The 18,745-nt window shown below is 38.6% G+C and overlaps 1 protein-coding gene across 17 annotated transcripts in view; it reads right to left on the minus strand.

Moving 5' to 3' along the window:
• Window positions 1–18,745, minus strand: part of SLMAP (sarcolemma associated protein) — an 81,995-nt gene that overhangs the window by 44,826 nt on the left and 18,424 nt on the right. For all 17 annotated transcript variants that reach the window (XM_053988981.1, XM_053988980.1, XM_053988982.1 and 14 more), the window contains exon 3: window positions 5,178–5,325. In XM_053988981.1, the coding sequence (XP_053844956.1) occupies window positions 5,178–5,325 (148 nt within the window). The remainder of the gene's footprint in view (window positions 1–5,177; window positions 5,326–18,745) is intronic.

Raw genomic sequence — 18,745 nt, forward strand, 5'->3', positions numbered from 1 at the left:
TTGCTCCTTGAGGACTAAATTCAAGATTTGTTAAATTCGAGAAAGTTCCTAAGGAATAAAAGGAGGAAATGCAATATTTGATTTTTACATCAAGTTCAAACCTTATATCCAATGTTTTGAAAAATGTTACTGATATAATTTTCAATGCCTTTGCAAACAGTCAAATTATGTGTGTGTGTTGGTTGATTTTTTTCCCTGTATGGTTCCATTAATTGGGAAGCAAAAATTACATCCAGATACATGGAAAGATAGCTGTACATTGTTCCCAAAACACTACCACAAGTGAGATACAAATGAGTGTGTGGTCACCTATCATGGACCACTCTATCTCCAGCACCCACTAACATACAAAATCAAATAGCTGCTCTCCTTTCTCAGTTATTAATATCAGAAAAACAGTTAATCTGGCTTTGGAAAAAAAAAAAGGGCAATGGGCGTTTTAGGACACTGGTAATACTCCAGGGAAATGAGACAGATCTTTAAGGAAGCTACCTCAATAGAATCTAAATATAGAGGAGAAATGATCCAACCAAGACAAGTTGGTTTTAACCTCTATTTAGCTAATGCTTTGGAGATGTATTCTCCTGGCTAGAGCATCTTGTTTTTTCAAGCTGTCCTGGTAAAGTATTACATTTACATACCAGGGCAGAACAGATTAAACTGTAGGGTTTGGGGTCTTTACTTATAATGGAATAAATCCAGTTCGCAAAAACATTTATAAAAATACATTAGCAATATTAGCTGTACTCTGCAATACATAGCTTTCACAATGCAGAATTCTTTCTTTTAGAGGAAATCAGTGATTTTAATAAGAAAACATTAGGATATGTTTGACATTAAATGGCAACAGACAGCTTTATCTTCCGGTCACATATCAGGTAGGTCTGCTATAAGATTATATAATTCTTAAGTTTTCTGTCAAAAGCTAGACTGACAAAAATCTCCTAAAATCTGCAGGAGCTTTATTTGTGTCAAATTAAGATATAACGGGCATCTAGCAAAAGGTCTCAAATAGACAGTGACTGGGAAAAGGTACCAAGCATTTTGACAAACTTATAAAATTAAAATAGTAAGAAAGGAAATAATATCCAAACTCTGCAGTCTGACCTTTAGCTATCAGTTCATTGCAATTGGAAAAATAAGGAGAAAGCCTGAGGTAAAGCAACACAGAAAACATGAATACAGTACTGACTGCACGGAAGAGCAGCAATGGTTTAAATTCCTGTCTACAGTATTTCTTGCGAGGAATTAACAAGAAAAGGCTGTAAAGCAACGCCTGGTTTCCCAGGAGCTGAGGCCCCCCTTGTTCCCATAGCTGACCCCCTCTCCATCCCACTCACCTCCGGGCGCTCCGCGGGGCCGCCGCTCCCGCCCGGCCCCGGCACAGCCGGCATTGCGCAGCGCCGCCGCCAGGGGGCGCCGCCGCGCCGGCCACCGCGGCCGCCGAGTCCGCGCGCCCCGCCCCGCGCGCGCCCTCCGGAGCGGGAACAGCCGCCCCACAGGCACGGCTCCCCCCACAGCATCACACTGCCGCCCCACAGGCACGGCTCCCCCCACAGCATCACACTGCCGCCCCACAGGCACGGCTCCCCCCACAGCATCACACTGCCGCCCCACAGGCACGGCTCCCCCCACAGCATCACACTGCCGCCCCACAGGCACGGCTCCCCCCACAGCATCACACTGCCGCCCCACAGGCACGGCTCCCCCCACACCATCACACTGCCGCCCCACAGGCACGGCTCCCCCCACAGCATCACACTGCCGCCCCACAGGCACGGCTCCCCCCACACCATCACACTGCCGCCCCACAGGCACGGCTCCCCCCCACACCATCACACTGCCGCCCCACAGGCACGGCTCCCCCACAGCATCACACTGCCGCCCCATAGCCACGGCTCCCCCCACAGCGTGAAACAGCTGCCCCACAGCCACAGCTCTCTCAGAGTAAAACCCTGCTCCTGTTCCATTTACTGTTCCACACTTCAGTCACAAACTTGTTGGTCCCCTCCAAAACACGGAGCTGCCCCACATTTCACAGCTCCAAAACCCAAGACCTGTTCTAAACCTCGACAGGTTCTGCTGCATTATAGCACAACGGGAACACAGAAACCATTTCTGTTTGTCTCAGTTTTTGCTTCCTAGAAAGACAATTTGCCAATGTTGCCCTCATTTTTATTTTCACTCATTAATGTGGTACCCAGCCCTGAGCAGCCCCCACATCCCTCGGGGGTCTGTGCACTGCCCTGCAGCACACACTGCTGTGGGGCTCCCCACTTGCATTACCTCCCTCAAACATCCCATGACAGAACAGATACACAAGAGAGTCCAAACCTGACTAGAAAAATGTGCATAAACTGCATTTGAACTAAATCGTGTTGCTATTATTTGACCTTGCTTTGCAATGCTGCTGCCACTTGCTGTGCAGAAAGTATCACCAGTTAGCTTGGAATGGTCTGGCACAAGTGGGAAATTAATAAAGTGCTAAAAGAATATGAACCACACTAACACAGAGAAAAGCACAGTGAGATGTTAATAGGTAAGTACTGTATTAAGCAGGGGGAAATGGCCAGGCCCCTGTGCTTGTCAGTAATACAGCAATTGGACAAATGAGGAAGGAGGAGGAAAGCAAACACTTCTCCAGGACCTGTTACTGACTTTGGCTCAGCAGCAGGAAACTGAGGAATTGGTGCTCATACTTGATAACCTGAAAAATCACATACTGAACATGCCACTATTTTAATGAACCAAATACAGATCACATTTGCAAGGAAATTACTTACTAAAACACAGACTGAACAATAAAATAAATGTCTTCCAGCAATACTGACAGAATTCAGAATTTACCTGAGCAAGTACACTCGTTCTGTCCTGTCATTACCTTATAATTACACACAGCAGATTGCTGAAATGTCTTGTGCAATTAAGGCATTATGTAAACATCAGAGTGCAAAGTGCTTTTAAAGGGAATCATCAATTTAAAAACTATTTTCCTGTCTGTTTCATGACTAGATTAGATTAACAGTAACATCTAAGACTACTGAAACCAACTGGTGAAAAACCCATGTTTATATGCATTCTAACCACATTCATAGGTAAACTCTGTGATGATACAATCTTCATTCTCTGCTTGGCGAGCAGAGAGGGAAGAAAGCAAACTTGTATCCTCATTAGCGAGCCCAACACATTCATGAGTAACATGAGCACAGCTTCCAAGTTCAAAGCCAGAGAAAAGGACAAGGAAGGCTGCATAATCTGATCACTCATTACACAAATGTCAGGTCACCAGCATTTGTGTAATGTATCATGCTTTGTAAAACTAACATAAAACCACAGCAAATAGCTACTACTGGCAAAAATTCATGACAAGAATTTGCTTACTATGAACTTTCCACAAATGTTTCCGTGAACTAACTGCAATGTGCTGATAAAAGCAAGTAAAGTCCAATTTTTCTTCCAACTAAATCTTATAATAAAAATTGTTTTGGTCTAAATACACTTAAAGAAAATCAGCTTCTCTTAGCAGGGACAGCATCTCATCAAATTAATAGTTCCAAGTTCATTAGATACAGTGTACACTTTTGATCTCTTCCATGTGTACTGCTAGTATTCATAAATGTTTGCAATCACTTCACATGGAAACATTTTAAATAACTCCCAGCAATTTCAGCTAGTCATCCTGGAGGTGAATCTTTGCAACATCATTTTTGAGAAGAGTAAAACAATGTGATAAGACCTTCACTACAATGAATCACTCAAAATTCCGACAGCTCCAAAAGCTTTTGATGACAAAATACCACCACCACCATTACTTAACAATGTTTTCTTTACACACATTGATTAACCTTGCGCTGATACTTCAGACCTGAGAATTACAACCCCGTCTGGCTGAAGACAAAATCCATGAGTAACAGAGCTGGGGCCATCTTTATGTTTTGTTCACTTAATACACTTTAAGAAATTCTCCTGTTGTACTGTGGTTTGGTTTGTTGGGCTTTATTGGGGCTTGGTTTGTGAGAGGTTTGCTTTGATGGATGTTTCGTTTATTCGCTTGCTTTAAAAAACTATCATCAGCCTTCCAGTTGAATATTATTCTTTCATTCTTCTGTAATGCACTTCTCTTTAAGGATAAGCTCTACGAAGGTCTTTCTCAGAAAAGCAGTAAAGGGGGGATGGCAGTTGACATTTTATTGCCAAATCTGTGTGCCACTGATCAAGTATGATTCTACAGAACATGGCTGGAAATTCTATGCTTACTGAAAGCAGCAGACCCATTAGGGAACTTTAAAAAGTCTTGACAAAACCACTTACAATCTGATAATCCCTATACAGACCAGTGTCCAGAAAAATAAAGAAATGGTTCCTGACATACTACATAATTTCAAAAGAAAAGCGATAGAGGCTGCATTTTAATTAACACAGATGCAGAGCTATTGCCATAATACAAGATCTCCTGAGCATGCATACTGGGAAGAAGACAGCAAGAAAAACAAACCAAACAAAAATGCCACCATCTCATTTGTTAGCTAGTAACTTTTTTCTATTCTCATTTTAAAGTACATGCAGAAATCAAAATCAGTAGCTGACACAGAAGGAAACAGTGGGTATCCTGAAAATAATTAAGTTAGTCTGTTTCAAACCTATGCTGACTACTTGATCAAGAAATTCAGGGTCATACTTCTGCCACACTATTAGCTGAAACCTTAAGGTTCAAAGGGCTTGAAAGAAAGGTAATTACAATAATAAAATACAAATACAAAAAGCCCAATACAGCATTACACATACACGCTTGTGTTGCACTTTAAAAATTGCTGTAGGCCAATTTAAGTGAGGCAATAGATGAACACGTAGCCCCAGTTGAGCCTCCTTTTCCAGACCTACACCTCTCCTGCACACAGTAAGGGAAGAAAGTAGGCCATGGAAACAACCCAGTAAAGTCCATCTGGGGGTGCGAGGGCAGAAATAGAGTCTGTGTTTTCAGCAGACACGTTTCTTGATCAGGTACTACATGGGGCCAAGGCTCACTGCCAGCACAAAGGAGGGAAGATGTAACAAAAAACCAAACAAGACTGTTTTCTTACAATGGGAATGCCATTTAGTTTTAAAGACTGGATTGTAGTAAGATGTTCCAAATAAATATACTTGAAAAGAAACCAAAAAATGATCCATACCCTTACCTTTCCGCGTGTTCTCCGTCACATCTACACCAAACTGGATGATGTCACCTGACATAATTTCACATGGTGGGCTTTCCTCGGATCCTCTACTCAGTCTCTGACTATTAATAAAGGTACCATTACTACTTTTAGTGTCTTGAAGATAGAACTGTAAATAAACAAACAAAAACAACAGTAAGATATTTGGGAAAAATAAGACAAGAAAAACAAGCACAATTAAAATTTTATTTATATAAAATTTATTTCTAGAAGATAAATATATCAAACTCTAAACACCCTCATCAGGATGCAACACCTTCCCATCATCAAATATTTGTATTTGATTTTGAGTTCACATATGATTGAATTCTAGTGCATACACTATGCAAATAATTGCTACCAAGTGTGCCTGAACTACTGCCTGCCATAGAGGCTCACAAGTCATTAGCAGTAACACCTTTTGCCACATACATAAAACAATTCATATTTAAGTTGGTCAACACACAAAAATTCTAACTGCTCACACATTCAAGGTAAAAGTATTGCATGACAATCATGCTGCAGGGAAGGCTACTGAAGGAAAACCTCTGGCAAAAGACAGAATTCAGGAATTGCAATAAAAGACCACGGTGAAATTTAAAGAAAACCCACAGGATGCTTTTACTTCTCAGCAATACTAGTTCACATCATTAACTAAATTTCAAGATTTCAAGTACTTTTGTAAATACCCATCTGCAGAGTTAATTAAATGTTAATAGCAACTTATTGAATCTGAAACTGCTTTTATGACACAAGACTTGTAGTCAAAACTTCTACATCTGAGAAGAGGTTACAAATGAATCACCTAGCAGAAGACCAGAGTGCCTGGCTATGACCTGAGCAATGACAGCACAAAAGAGGGGACCAGAATGCTACTGACAGCCAGGTGTAACTATTGGAATGAGTCAATCTCACTACTCCAAGATAACAATATCTGCTACAGGAACCTGCTGGAATGGAAGAAATCACTGGCTTCCTGTGATTCTCATCAAGTCCCAAAGCAGGCATAAGGTTGGGGAAAAAGATGTTGTGTTCAGAGAAATGAATGTATTTCCATCTTTTTCTTATAAAAGCAATTGACCTTCCCTTTTTTTCAGCATTCCCTGCAAAATTTTCCATGTTTTTAATTGTGTCTATTATTGCAGGCCTCAAAAAAAACCATGATACATAGCTCAATACCACAGTGTCAAGGGGAAAGTTGGGTTTCAAATGGAGTGAGAGTAGAGCACCAGCACTCCTTAGATCTTTTATTGGAAAATGACACCAAGAGTATGATATGGATCTTATATGGCATAACCCAGTGGCCCTAAGCACAGAGCTGGAATTCCACTGTGTCACTGGACTCAAGGGGAATGCCAGCACAGGAAAGCTCAGGTAGGTGTTTGAAATGAAATGCAGTATGTGAAAAGAATGAAAAGCAGTATGTGAAAGACTTCCCTCCCCCCAACAGATATGCCTCAGATCTTCAATTGAAGGAAAGAAAACAGTATTCCATCCATCATAACCTGATAAAGATGAAGGTAAGCATAAATTATGGATAGATCAAGAAATTCTGACTGCATTCACTATATTAATAATCAAACCCACCCTAAATAATACTCTCCATAGTATTAAATACTATCTATTAACATAATAGTACATCATACAGCTTTTATAAGTTATATGCTTGAAAGCCAATCAAATTAATCAGCTTGTTAATTTAATAATCTGAAAGTACTGAACCCTCTCACGGTTCAGTGCAGAGGTAATTATTTCTTGCTTCCTGTTTGTTTTCAATTAGCTTTCTTCTTAATTTGAAAATTCTTCTGTTATGAAAAAGTGAGTCACAGGCAAAGAGAAACAAACATTCATCTGCTTATTTGCTCTTCCCCACCCTTTTCTTCTCTGTGCATATCTGCCTTTTATCCCTCCCAACGTTTTGATTAATCATTGCCCCTTGTAACCACATTTTTGAAGAATCTGCAAATGGGACTCAGACAAGATAGCACAAGGAAATACAGGACAGTGACCACAGGAAAAGAAGTGCAGAGCATCAGCCATACAAAACTTGTAAAACATTAGCAGACACAACATTCAAACTGCAAAAGGATATTTGTAAACAAATACACATTACATTTAATATTATGTAACTGATGTCCACTTAAGTGCATACTACTGAAATGTATTAGATAAATTTTAGAAAAGTGATGCTCTTCAAGTCTTTTCATCCTGTTTGTAAATACACTTCTTCCTGCATCTTATAAAGAAGCAATACCAGCCACATGTTAGTAGCTGACGTTTAAGGAGGGGAAAACACACTGCCTTCAAATCTTGCTATAAAGGACTCAATTATCTTTAATGTAGCCATTCCTCAGAAACCCACTGAGCCAGTTCCTTTCAGGTAGCAAATTCAAATGTTACTTCCATGCTGGTTTTCACTAGCTCAAATGGTCTTTCTCAAAGGTCAGTCTCTCCATCCCTTTTGCATAATTACTAAAGCTATCTTCAGGAAATAAAAATCAAGTGCAAGCCCTGAAACAAATGTGTCTATACATTAACTAGTGCTTGTGCCAGCATACTGGTATTTAATGTTCTACTTAATTATATGGTAAGCAAAGTGAGTTCTCAGATTCCCAAACCAAGACCTTTTACACAGCAGCTGTGTAACACAGCACCTTCTGGGAATCCAGCACCACTTGTCCTCCCTGCTCCCAGCACAGTCTGAGCTCAGGCAGCAGGGCTGGCTCACAGAGCGCCGATGCTTCCTGCCCTTCCCAGCTCTCACTGCCGAGCTGCGCCACCACCTCATCACCTGGACAGGCTCAGGCACTTGTTTAGTCACTGCAAACCAGTTTTGAGCTGATGCAAGGTAAACAAGGAGGTGCTTAAGCCAGTGCTGACAGAAAAAATGGCAGCATATACTGGCCTAATTATACTCGCTTTTATAATTCACTCTCTAGAGCAAAGTCCCAGCCCTTTTGTACCTCATTTTAACAAGTCCAAAGTAGAGCAGAGATGGCAGCTCACACACATTAGAAACAACTCAGCTTTTGAGGACTGTTAAAGTATTACCACATCCTTATTCAAGGGATAGCTGTATATATTGTGCGAGTGCTGGTTTCCCCTCCTTTCTTAAAAAATACAAGGTAACACACAAAGTATTCAAGAAACTTACGCTCCATTATCATAACATCTCAGACCAAAAAAAATCCTAGCCTGTCTTTCTTCTTTAGTAATTTATTGTTTATATGCCCTCCCACCTGCAAGCCATTAATAAGATCAATTAACTGCAGACACCTTACCAGGCTGCTTCCACAAAATTTGTGAAGATTTTATTCTAAAGTAAAATCTGGAGTTCATCCGTACACACGAACTTCTCCAGTACAGTCCACCTTCCTTAGAAACTATATTATGGAAGTTAAAAAAACTACAGATTTGTGTTTCCCTCTTTTGCAAAGAATGATGTACTTATTTTACAAATTTAGTATTTATAGTATTTCAAGTTACTCTTCAGCTTTGCAAATGGAACAAATGTGTCTCCTCTGCTCTGACCTATAGTACATAAAAATCACACTCCTCCTTCTAGGTTAATGACTCAGAAGAGCATCATCAACCTGCTAAATCAGTTCATGTCTTATTTTCATGCAGTTAGACACCACTATGATTCCTCCCTTGTAACAAATTGCTAGTATTTTATGATTAAAGAAACAGAAGATTCTTCTATAGTGATCCCAAACCATAATACATCAAATCTAAGCACATAAAATATGTTAATTCTAACTGATATTAGGAAATTGCAAATTGTTATGCTCGATAAGGACAGATTTTAACCTAACTTATGAAATGTAGGTTAACTGTTTTCTTCAAAGTAATAAAGCCAACTAGCAATAACAAACCTATTCTGTTTAATGATCACTATTGCAGCATCTTCCAGGAGGCAAGCTGAAGAGAGCTCCTTAATTAGCCTGACAAGTGAGAAAGCCATGATGTGTTTTCTTTCCCAAGCCATATTCAGGCCTGATACAGGATGAGACACTTCTGAAGGATCTCAGAGAAGACAAAATATGGGCTCAGAGATGTATAGAAAACCTTGAAAGGAGCATATTTCTTCAGTGATTTGATTATCTGGATTTAATTACAGTAGAACTACAGGAAGAAACAACTGACCAGCTTTTTAATGCTTCTATTATTTGCTATTACTATGTACAGCCATCATTTGCCATTTTAATAGCACATTACTGCTACTCCATCTAACCCAGCTTGAAACTGCAGTTCAAGGCAATTATTCTGAGAATACAGTGAGGAGAATTGCTGGAAAACTGAGGCAGTTTGTTCACAGAGATGTGCGATTCAGTATGTGAAGAGGAATAACTTCTACATCAAAAAATGCAGGAAGAAGAAGAAACCATTACATATAATTAAACAGCCTCTTTCCATAGCTGCATTAATAATTAAGTAAATAAGTACCAAAATGTAGGTTATTGCCTTTTATGCAAAGTCAAAAAATAATATATTTTATGTATTAAATAAATTTTCACTGCCTAAAAACCTAATGTAGAAAAAGAACCCCAACTTCACAATCTCCTAGTTCATCATTGGTTTCTCACCTCTTATTTCCTTTGTGAAAGAAGTACATATAACTCCCATGAGCTTCAGGGTCCTGATATACCTTTGTGGCTTTAGCTTGAACCAGAAAGATTTAAATTGTCAAATTATGAAATATAACCAGTAGGGAATTGGCACCTTCATTTTTGGCATGGTTACCACCACAAAGGGGCAGCAAGGCTATTAGCCAGAGCAGTTAAACCATAAAATGCTGCAGTTAACAATGAAAGATTCTTTCCCAAATCACACTAAATAATCACTGAACAATTAATGCAGGCATTATAAATGCAGTCCCTGAGTACTAAAGCTAATACTCAAAAGCAGGAAGTAAATGGGGATCTAGATATTGGAACACTTGCCCTGGAGTAATACTTCACTAAGCAGTAATGTAACTGAGTTCATTTATTCGTTGCATGCTGAGAATTCTGCCAGGAAATTAAATACACTGTGCACAAGTCCAACTGTGCAAAGCCAAAGGCTTTAAAACAATATATACCACAGTCAAACCTACATGGCCAACACTTGTCACACTCTGGCTGGAAATTTTTTCCTCTCATATTGTTACAGGATTATTTTATCTTATTTGAAGGCTGAACACTGACAATTTTCTCATTTTGGGAGCAGCACTCTGCTAGCAGAGTACACTGTGCAAACCATACTGAATTCCAGGTCAGTCCTTTGGCTGTAAGATAGAGAAGTTCAAATGCTAAATTACCTCCAGATCCAATTGATTGAGTTCCTCATTCTGGTCTGCTTAGATTCTAAATTCCTTTCCTCTCACTTGCATAACTCCACCCGCCTATCAAGGAAGTAGAAGTATTTGTCTGCATAAGCAAGAGTAATTCACAGGGTGGGGTACATCAAGCAGAATTGCTTTTCTATTTAGTTTTCCGTTTCTTAAACACATAGATCTAATAGCTCTTTGCTTACTAAACCCCAGCTCCTTCAACTCAGAAACAAAACTAGTGCATTAACTTTTGAGTTCTTATGAAAATTCCTTTTTAAAATGATTCTAACTACCCCAGGCAGTCACCCACTATGAAACTAAAAGCAACCAGCTGTGAAGAAAGGGATTTTCCAGTCAGATTGAACAGAGTGAAGGAGTGGCAGCTGGCTTTTCAGGGACTATAAGTATTGGGTTTCTCAAAGTGAAGCAAAACTTGCTAGTAGTTTTCAGTAACTTTTCTAAAAAATAATAAACTTTACCACTTTTTCTATGAGTAATAAAAGAAAAAAAGTATAAAAATTTGACATGATTTGATATAGCATGGGACAAAAAAAGTCATTGTGTTTTTAACTTGAAGTGTAAGCCTAAAGTAAAACCAGCTACACTGATGAGAAAAGGTTAAGAACTTCAGCTATTCCCAGGAATCCAATGCTATCCTTCCAGATTTGCCAGTACTTCAAAGGGGTAGAGAGGAAAGGACAGTAGGGAATATGCTCTTCTGCTAACCAAGTTGTTCCTTTGTCTGTTTACACCTTGAAGTTTTGTTGTCTGTACTGCCAGGACAACCCTGCTGGTTACTCATACCTGTTGTCAAGCAAAATAAACTGTGCCAGTAAAAGCAGCTTTGTGCCAGCATAACTGAGCCTGGATATAAACACAGTTTGGTCTTTTCAGACACATTATTTTGAGGTGCTATAAAATATTAATCCCTGTGTTCCCTGCCATGTCCTGGGTGTTCAAGTGTTTTGAAGTTCACTATAGGCCCTGTCACTCAGCTTAACTTTTGTGTGAGTGGTCAGCAGACTTTGCCTGAAAAGGACACAGGGACTATGAAGGGAAAATGGATGGATTTGTGGGGAGGAAGAGGAATCACCTTAGGTAGGCAGAAAGGCAATACCCAGCACTGAGAGACAACAACAATTAACTGTGCATAAAATGTGTTTGGCTACAGCCCTGAGTTGCTCTAGTGCCTTCCTCAGTAGCAAAATGTCACCTTACTCAACAGAACAAAGCAAACACGTTCAAGATGTACCCGTGAACATTTCAGCACAGACTCTTTTTGACATATGACTTTGCAATGCTTATTTTAACTGCTGACTTTTACAGATACACTTACACCTATCAGAACTTTAAATTCTGGCATATTAAAATCATTAACAAAAAAAGAAAAGCACCAAAAAAGTATGTTTGCAGACTTAATGCCACCTCCTATGTGTAGTGCCCATTTAAGCATCACATTTACTTTCTAAATCATTATTCAAACCACACATTTGCTAGTAGTTGCAATTCAACTTACTCATCTGAAGGTGAAAAGCTCAGGATTCAGGGTTACTATTAGTCAATAGCTCTATACTATTCTTCAAGTAGTTACAGATAATCTACTTTACATCCAAAAATTCAGAAAGAGGATATCAAACACTTATTTTCCAATGGTTTATGATTTGTATTAGAAAGTGGTCTTTACTAACAAAAAGGCTACTAAAAATATTAAACAATTCTTTCCAGTTATTCAGTTTTACAACTAGCTACATGGATCTTAAAAATATGCTATTTAAATGGTTTGAGCTATTTTTATCAAATATAAATCTTAAGCACTATTGTTGCATTTTCCCAAATAATTCATACTTAAGAGAATGACAGAAGATGGCTAAACGTCTAAGTGTAGGACCTCAAACTATATCACAATCAAAGTTCTCTAGTTTAAAACAAAAACAAAAACCCATGCTCACAATTCAAAATTTGTGCATGTATATGAAAATGAGGATAAAAAAATCTCTACCGCTTGTGTCCAAATCTGAAGTTCTCTGTATTAGGAGACAATTGTCTCAAGTTGCATTAAGAAAATTAACGAAACCATGACCTACATCATCCTTGCCTTCATGAAATACAAGTTTTTCATAAAATGTAGTTCTGGGTTCCTCAGTTCAGCAGAGACACAAAGGTCCTGGAGCAGGCCCAGCAGATGTGACAAAGATGATTAAGGGACTGCACCATGTCTCTTATGAAGAGAAGGGACCTCACCAATGTCTGTCAGTATCTGCTGGGAGGTGTCAGAGGATAGAGCTGGGCTCTAATCCGTGCTACCAAGCAATGGGACATGAGGCAACGGGCAGAAACTGATGCCCAGCAAGTTCCACCTGAATATGAGGAAGGTCTTCTTTACTCTGCGGTAACTGCACACTGGAACAGGTTGCCCAGAGAGGATGTGGAGTCTCCCTCACTGGAGATATTCCAGAACCATCTGGACACAATCCTGTGCTGCATGCTCTCAAATGACCCTGCTTGATCAGGGAGACTGGACCACATGACTCACTGTGGTCCCTTCCAATCTGAACCATTCTGTGCTTCTGTGAAAATGTAAGTAAGTAAACAAATTGCATTACAATTCCTGAATCCTTCAACACCCATCAGTGCAGAACTGTATGAACATCACTAACTCACTTGCAGATTGCTTTTATTTACTTTCGTTTTGAAAGGAACGATCAATGCTCCAAACACCTAAAACAAGAAAATATCTGGAAAAAAACCCATTAGTGTTATGGTGATAGCAGTTTATACAGGAAAGAATCCTTCATATAAGATGATAAATATATCATATATACCAATACTGAAGTAACAGATTAAACTGAAAACAAAGATTTTATTCTATGATTATGCACTATGACTGTGCACAACCAATGGGAATGGAAACAATATCACAAAGGATAGCTCCCCTTGTTAACCTATTTGCCTTCACCCTCCTTCAGCAGAACTTAGCATTCAGGTAACACACTATTTTCTAGAGACAAACATTTCAAGCCTAACTTAAGAGATGTGAAATTAACACCTCCCAGCAATCACATTCCATAATGGAAAAATGTAGTACAACACCAAGTCATAGAAGAAGTAGTCCTGGACACTCCCTATTATGCTGTAAGGCCTCCTCAAAATTCTGTAGTTAGAACACTCTGGTAGAAGATTCATGATGAAAGATGTCAGCAGAAGCAATCCCAGGCATGATACAAAATATTCATTCCTCTTCTAAATATTTTTTTCTGCAGGAAACACAAAGTGTGGAATGAAGTACCTGCAAAAGGTAGAAGTTGCTCACATACCGGGGTGCTGATCTATCCCTAGATTATTCAAATAGTCCAAAAAGGCATTCACTGTCAAAAGAATGACAAGACAGATACCAAAAATTTCAAGCCAAAAAATGCAACACCAAAAATAGATCTCTCTACACATCAGTGTCACTAATTTTGATGCAAAAAGCTATTTTTAAAAGGAAGAGATGTAGAGGAAGAGTTCTAATTTACAAGTAATTTGGTTTATATATAGCCAACTGACTTGCTACAGTGTCACCATAGTTACTAATTACTACTCTTTAGAATGTCTCTTTTACTTAACTTTTATCCTCACAGTTCACAAAAATTTCTGAGTATCAGACTTCTGCTACAAGTGCTGGATGGTTTCAGGATAACGAGAAGAATTTTATATTTATTCTCTTCTCAGCAGAATGAAAGTCTGTCCCTTCACATACATCATGCTTTAAAACTTTCGTACATGAATCACAAAAGACATGAAGGATATTAACACTTTCAGAAAATATGCAGTTCCATGCTGAATATACACAAAGCACAAAAGCTTCCCACAAGAAAACTACCCAATTCAGTACTACTTATATACAATATTCTCTAGGAAACTGAATTTTCAGCCTACATGAAAATTCTCAAGTACTATTTTAATCCCATCCTGAAAATGCTGAGAGAATTTTAAGGTACATCATTGCTTTAACTGCAAAGCTAAAATACATTAACAATAAAGTACAATCAACAGAAACCTTCCCAGGAAATGATTACTCACACATCATCCCAAGATGCTCAAATTGACTCATTAGAATACTAAAACAATATTTGTCTTACTGCTGTCATAGATGACAATATCTTACATAACACCCGGAGACTTTGAAAGAACTTTTCCTGCTCCATATTAAAACACTGACTTGTGCAATGTACTCATAAAAGCAGTAAAAACGTAGATAAAAACAGGTTTCTGGAAGAAAATTGTACTTGTGAAGAAGTTTCCTGCTTTGTTTCATTAAAGAAGCTCCACCTCTCGTTACACAACACATTTGTACAGCCACATATCATGTGATACCAGTGATTACTTTGTATAATTTATCTCAACTTCTATCATCACATCAAACATGGACCCTGGGGAAAACATATGGCCAAGGTGACTTCCCAAGGTTTCACTTAATGCTACTGTGTTCTTTGTATTAATCAATTATGGAAATATACTGCAACTAAACACAGCTTTAAAATAAAGAAATAAAACACTCTAATAGGCCATTACTCAGAAATCCAGGCTTCTTCAGGCTAATTACTTCTAAGTGTAAAATATTGCTGAAATACTCATCAATCCTGATGCCCTTATAGGAATACTTTCCTACAAACCTAGACTGAAAGCTAAACACTATTATTTACTCATAAATGTAATTAAAGTTTGGTAACATGGCACACTCAAATTTTGCAATAAGTAAAGTTAACATGTTCTCAACATGTACAAATTCCCAAAAACTGTATTTGTAGGACACATTTTTCCAGATAAATTAAATAAGCTCTGCAAAGAGCAGGTTCTCATACACAGTCTTAATTTCTTTACAAATACATGTTTCATACATGTTTCTAAAGGTTTGTAATATAATATTGCAATTTACTCTTACCTTTAGGAGGCAAAACCACCCATAAATATTCTGCACTAGTGAAGAACACTAAGACAATTCAGAAAACAAATTTTTATTCTTAAATTCACAATCAAAAAATGGTTAAACTTGATACTTAACATTCTTTGGCCAACCTAATGACACGCAAGACCAAAATAAAGTATGGTTTTGTCTCTGACTACTACAATGAAAAGTATGACATAAAGAGAAGGTTTGTCATGTTTGGACAGAGCTTTGCCCTAATTTAAGAGCAGAGGCAACGCATAAATCTCTCCTGGTCTTTGGATTTTAACTGGCCTTATTAGAAACTTGCATAAAGAAAAACTAAAATCAAGTTTCTGTAACACCTACTAAAGAAATCAAATGAATTGTTTTTATGGCAAAATGTTGAAGAATAACCAGAAACTACAGAAAAAGAAGAAAACAAATGAAAAACATATTTTTTTAAAAGCAATATTGAAACACTATCAGCATCTGTCAGTAAATACTCAGAATGAGAAATCCAGCACCAACATTATCCATTGTTTCTGCTTCCTCAAAAACCTCCAGCTAACGAGGTAACTAAATCACTAGCAAAAAATTAATTGAAAGGAAGTTTTCCTTAAGAAAATTGCACTACTGAACTTCTATCAGCAAACAATTACATTTTCATTTGCAAGCAAATTGGAGAAAAACCACAACAGAAGCCAAGATTACCAGATACTCCGCCAGAAGAGAAGAACTACTTATACGAAAGCCAAAGGCAGCTCCTAGTTTATCAGGAAACTCCAACTCCCAACATAACCCCACATTTCAAGGCAGGTGCAGAACTCCAAAAGCTTCTTAATTGTCTTGCTACTCACTGCTAAGTTGCTAAATTAGTTAATCATTACATCAAAGCTCCTCTCCTCCTGGCACAGAAGAATCTCTTCACACATGCTGACTTTACAACTTCTTAGAGAGTAAAAGGAGTTGTTGAAACTCCTATTTCAAACTATTTCTCATTTCTACTCCTTCCACACAAGGCACTGTGTTTACCAACTATCATTAATTCCATACTGCTGCTGGTTTATGGCAGAGAAAACTCCCAGTGATCACATGTTCAGATAAAGAAAAAAACCCGCATCAGATTTCACAGATACCTCTACATGCAATGCAGCAGTGGTTTGGTATTATCTCTCTATATATAAAACCTCTCAAAATATCCTGAAAAATTGAAGAAAGTTCCTCCCTTCCTTTTATTAAGGGACACATTCCATCTGAAAGGACTTGTCTAATATCACTACAGTATTTTTATTTTTTACTTTTTTTAAACAAACATCTGCAGCAGGCCTAGTTAATTCACCTCTCCTTTGCACAGAACAGTGTTTGCTTGCTTACTGCCATCATCTACTCCCAACTATTAATTCACACAGCACAAGTGTCACAAGGAAAATAATGTTCAGCACATTGCTAAACTACAGCTAAAATGCCCATGCTGAGGATAAACTTAAAGCTACTGTGATATAAATTCAAGGCAGCCAATAAAGATGCAAGAGTACAAGTGCTAACTGAAGGAACTGCCTTAGTACAAATGACACCGCACTAGGTTTAATCATGTTAAACAAGATCTTTTTGTAAGAGGTCCAAACCACAAATATTGCCCAAATAGAATGTAGTGAGAGTTCCCTACACAGCTCCTCATACTGAAAACAACAGGTCACCAGAGCAATACACTCCTCCTTGCTTTTCCGAAGACTTCTCTGCATCAAGGGCAGACCAAACCTTAAAAAAAAAAATTACTAAATTTAATTTATTTTCATTCTGTGTTTTGAACTTCAGCATTCCATGCAGAGAACAAATGCAATTAACTGGAAACCAAACACCAAAGAGAAGGGTGCAGCTGCATCCAAAGATGGAAAATTCATTTTCCAGCACAGAGGAGAAATCTGACAATTGGGAGTTTAATATTTGTACTCAAGGCACTGCCAAGCCATACCTCCAATACAGTGAGAGCGAAAATATCCTGGGAGGAGGCTGTATTTATTTGCAATGCATTCCTGGATCAGGACTTTTAAAACAAGTAGTAATTAAATACTGGCATTCATGAACAAAGGCTGATTTATTCTGGTGCTCCTTTGAGACTAACAATTCCACAATAAAGAAAAAGATTATTTATTTTGAACTTAAGAAATCCACATATGGAGATGGGTCAGCCAGCAATGGGAGAGAATATATGAGCTGATTTTTGATAGGCAATCTTAGAGAATATTCATCATTCATGTCTTTACCTGTGTCCTACTGGCTTCAAAACAAGGGGCAACCTTCTCACAGGTTGATGGCAGAACCACCCCAGCAGAGGGATGGGCAGAGGGCAGATAAGGCGTTCAAGGATCTGGTAACTGCAGTACCAAACACGGTGACTCACGACTCGCACATCTCAGTCAAGGGCAAAAATCTCATGCAAGGTACATTGGATTTACAGATTAGACAAGTTGCTACTATGGCAAAACTTGCCATGGTACAGCTTTCTACAGACAGAAGTATTTTGCTGGCTTTTTTCTAGCTATTTTTCATCAGGGTCATCAAGGATGTAACACTGGTAACACCTGTGCCTAGGAATGTGATTCTTCAGACAAGCTAAAAATAAAAAATATACACACACCCAAAACAACCAATAATTTCTTTGTCAACAGAAATGCACCTAAGAACACATCTGTGCCTGTGACCGATCTGCCAGTGGGCATTAGGAGCCGGGGAACTGCAAAGTACTGCTGGCAATCCCTCACCCTTTCAGCTGAAAAGCCTGAGGGAGTGGTCGCCCAGACCTCTGAAAAGTCATTATCAAGCCTTACAATTGTTTGTACTAAGTGTGCCACACTTGCCTCTGGAACACAGACAAAAAATTTCTAAGTACAAAAAGAGCGTCTTTTTAGCATCAGAGGTTCTAGATTGTCCGTCTAAGAAGAAATAGCCTCCCCCGACGATTTAATTCTTTAAACCACCACAAAAAGTTTTCCAAATCCCTTCCCTAAGCACGAAAATGCCTCTTCCATTCACTATTTAAAGTTGAGTTGCATCCACTAGAGGGCAAGGCCGCGATACACAACACCCTGCCCGGGCTGGGTAATGCAAAACCAGTGCCACAAAAAGCAGAGCAGAAACTACAGCTAAAAACTGCTTATATTATGAAGATTTGGTTGTTAAATGTTTTTTTTTTAATACTGAGTTTTCCATTAATTATAGGAATATATCCACATATTCTGTGGGTTGCCTAAAATATAAATTCCATCTTTACAGTCCAAAGCTTCCCAGACAAGCTACTTCTACACTTCAACATTCACATTAACAATTCTC

The sequence above is a fragment of the Vidua macroura genome, chromosome 13, assembly GCF_024509145.1.
Source record: "Vidua macroura isolate BioBank_ID:100142 chromosome 13, ASM2450914v1, whole genome shotgun sequence".
NCBI classification, from domain to species: domain Eukaryota; kingdom Metazoa; phylum Chordata; class Aves; order Passeriformes; family Viduidae; genus Vidua; species Vidua macroura.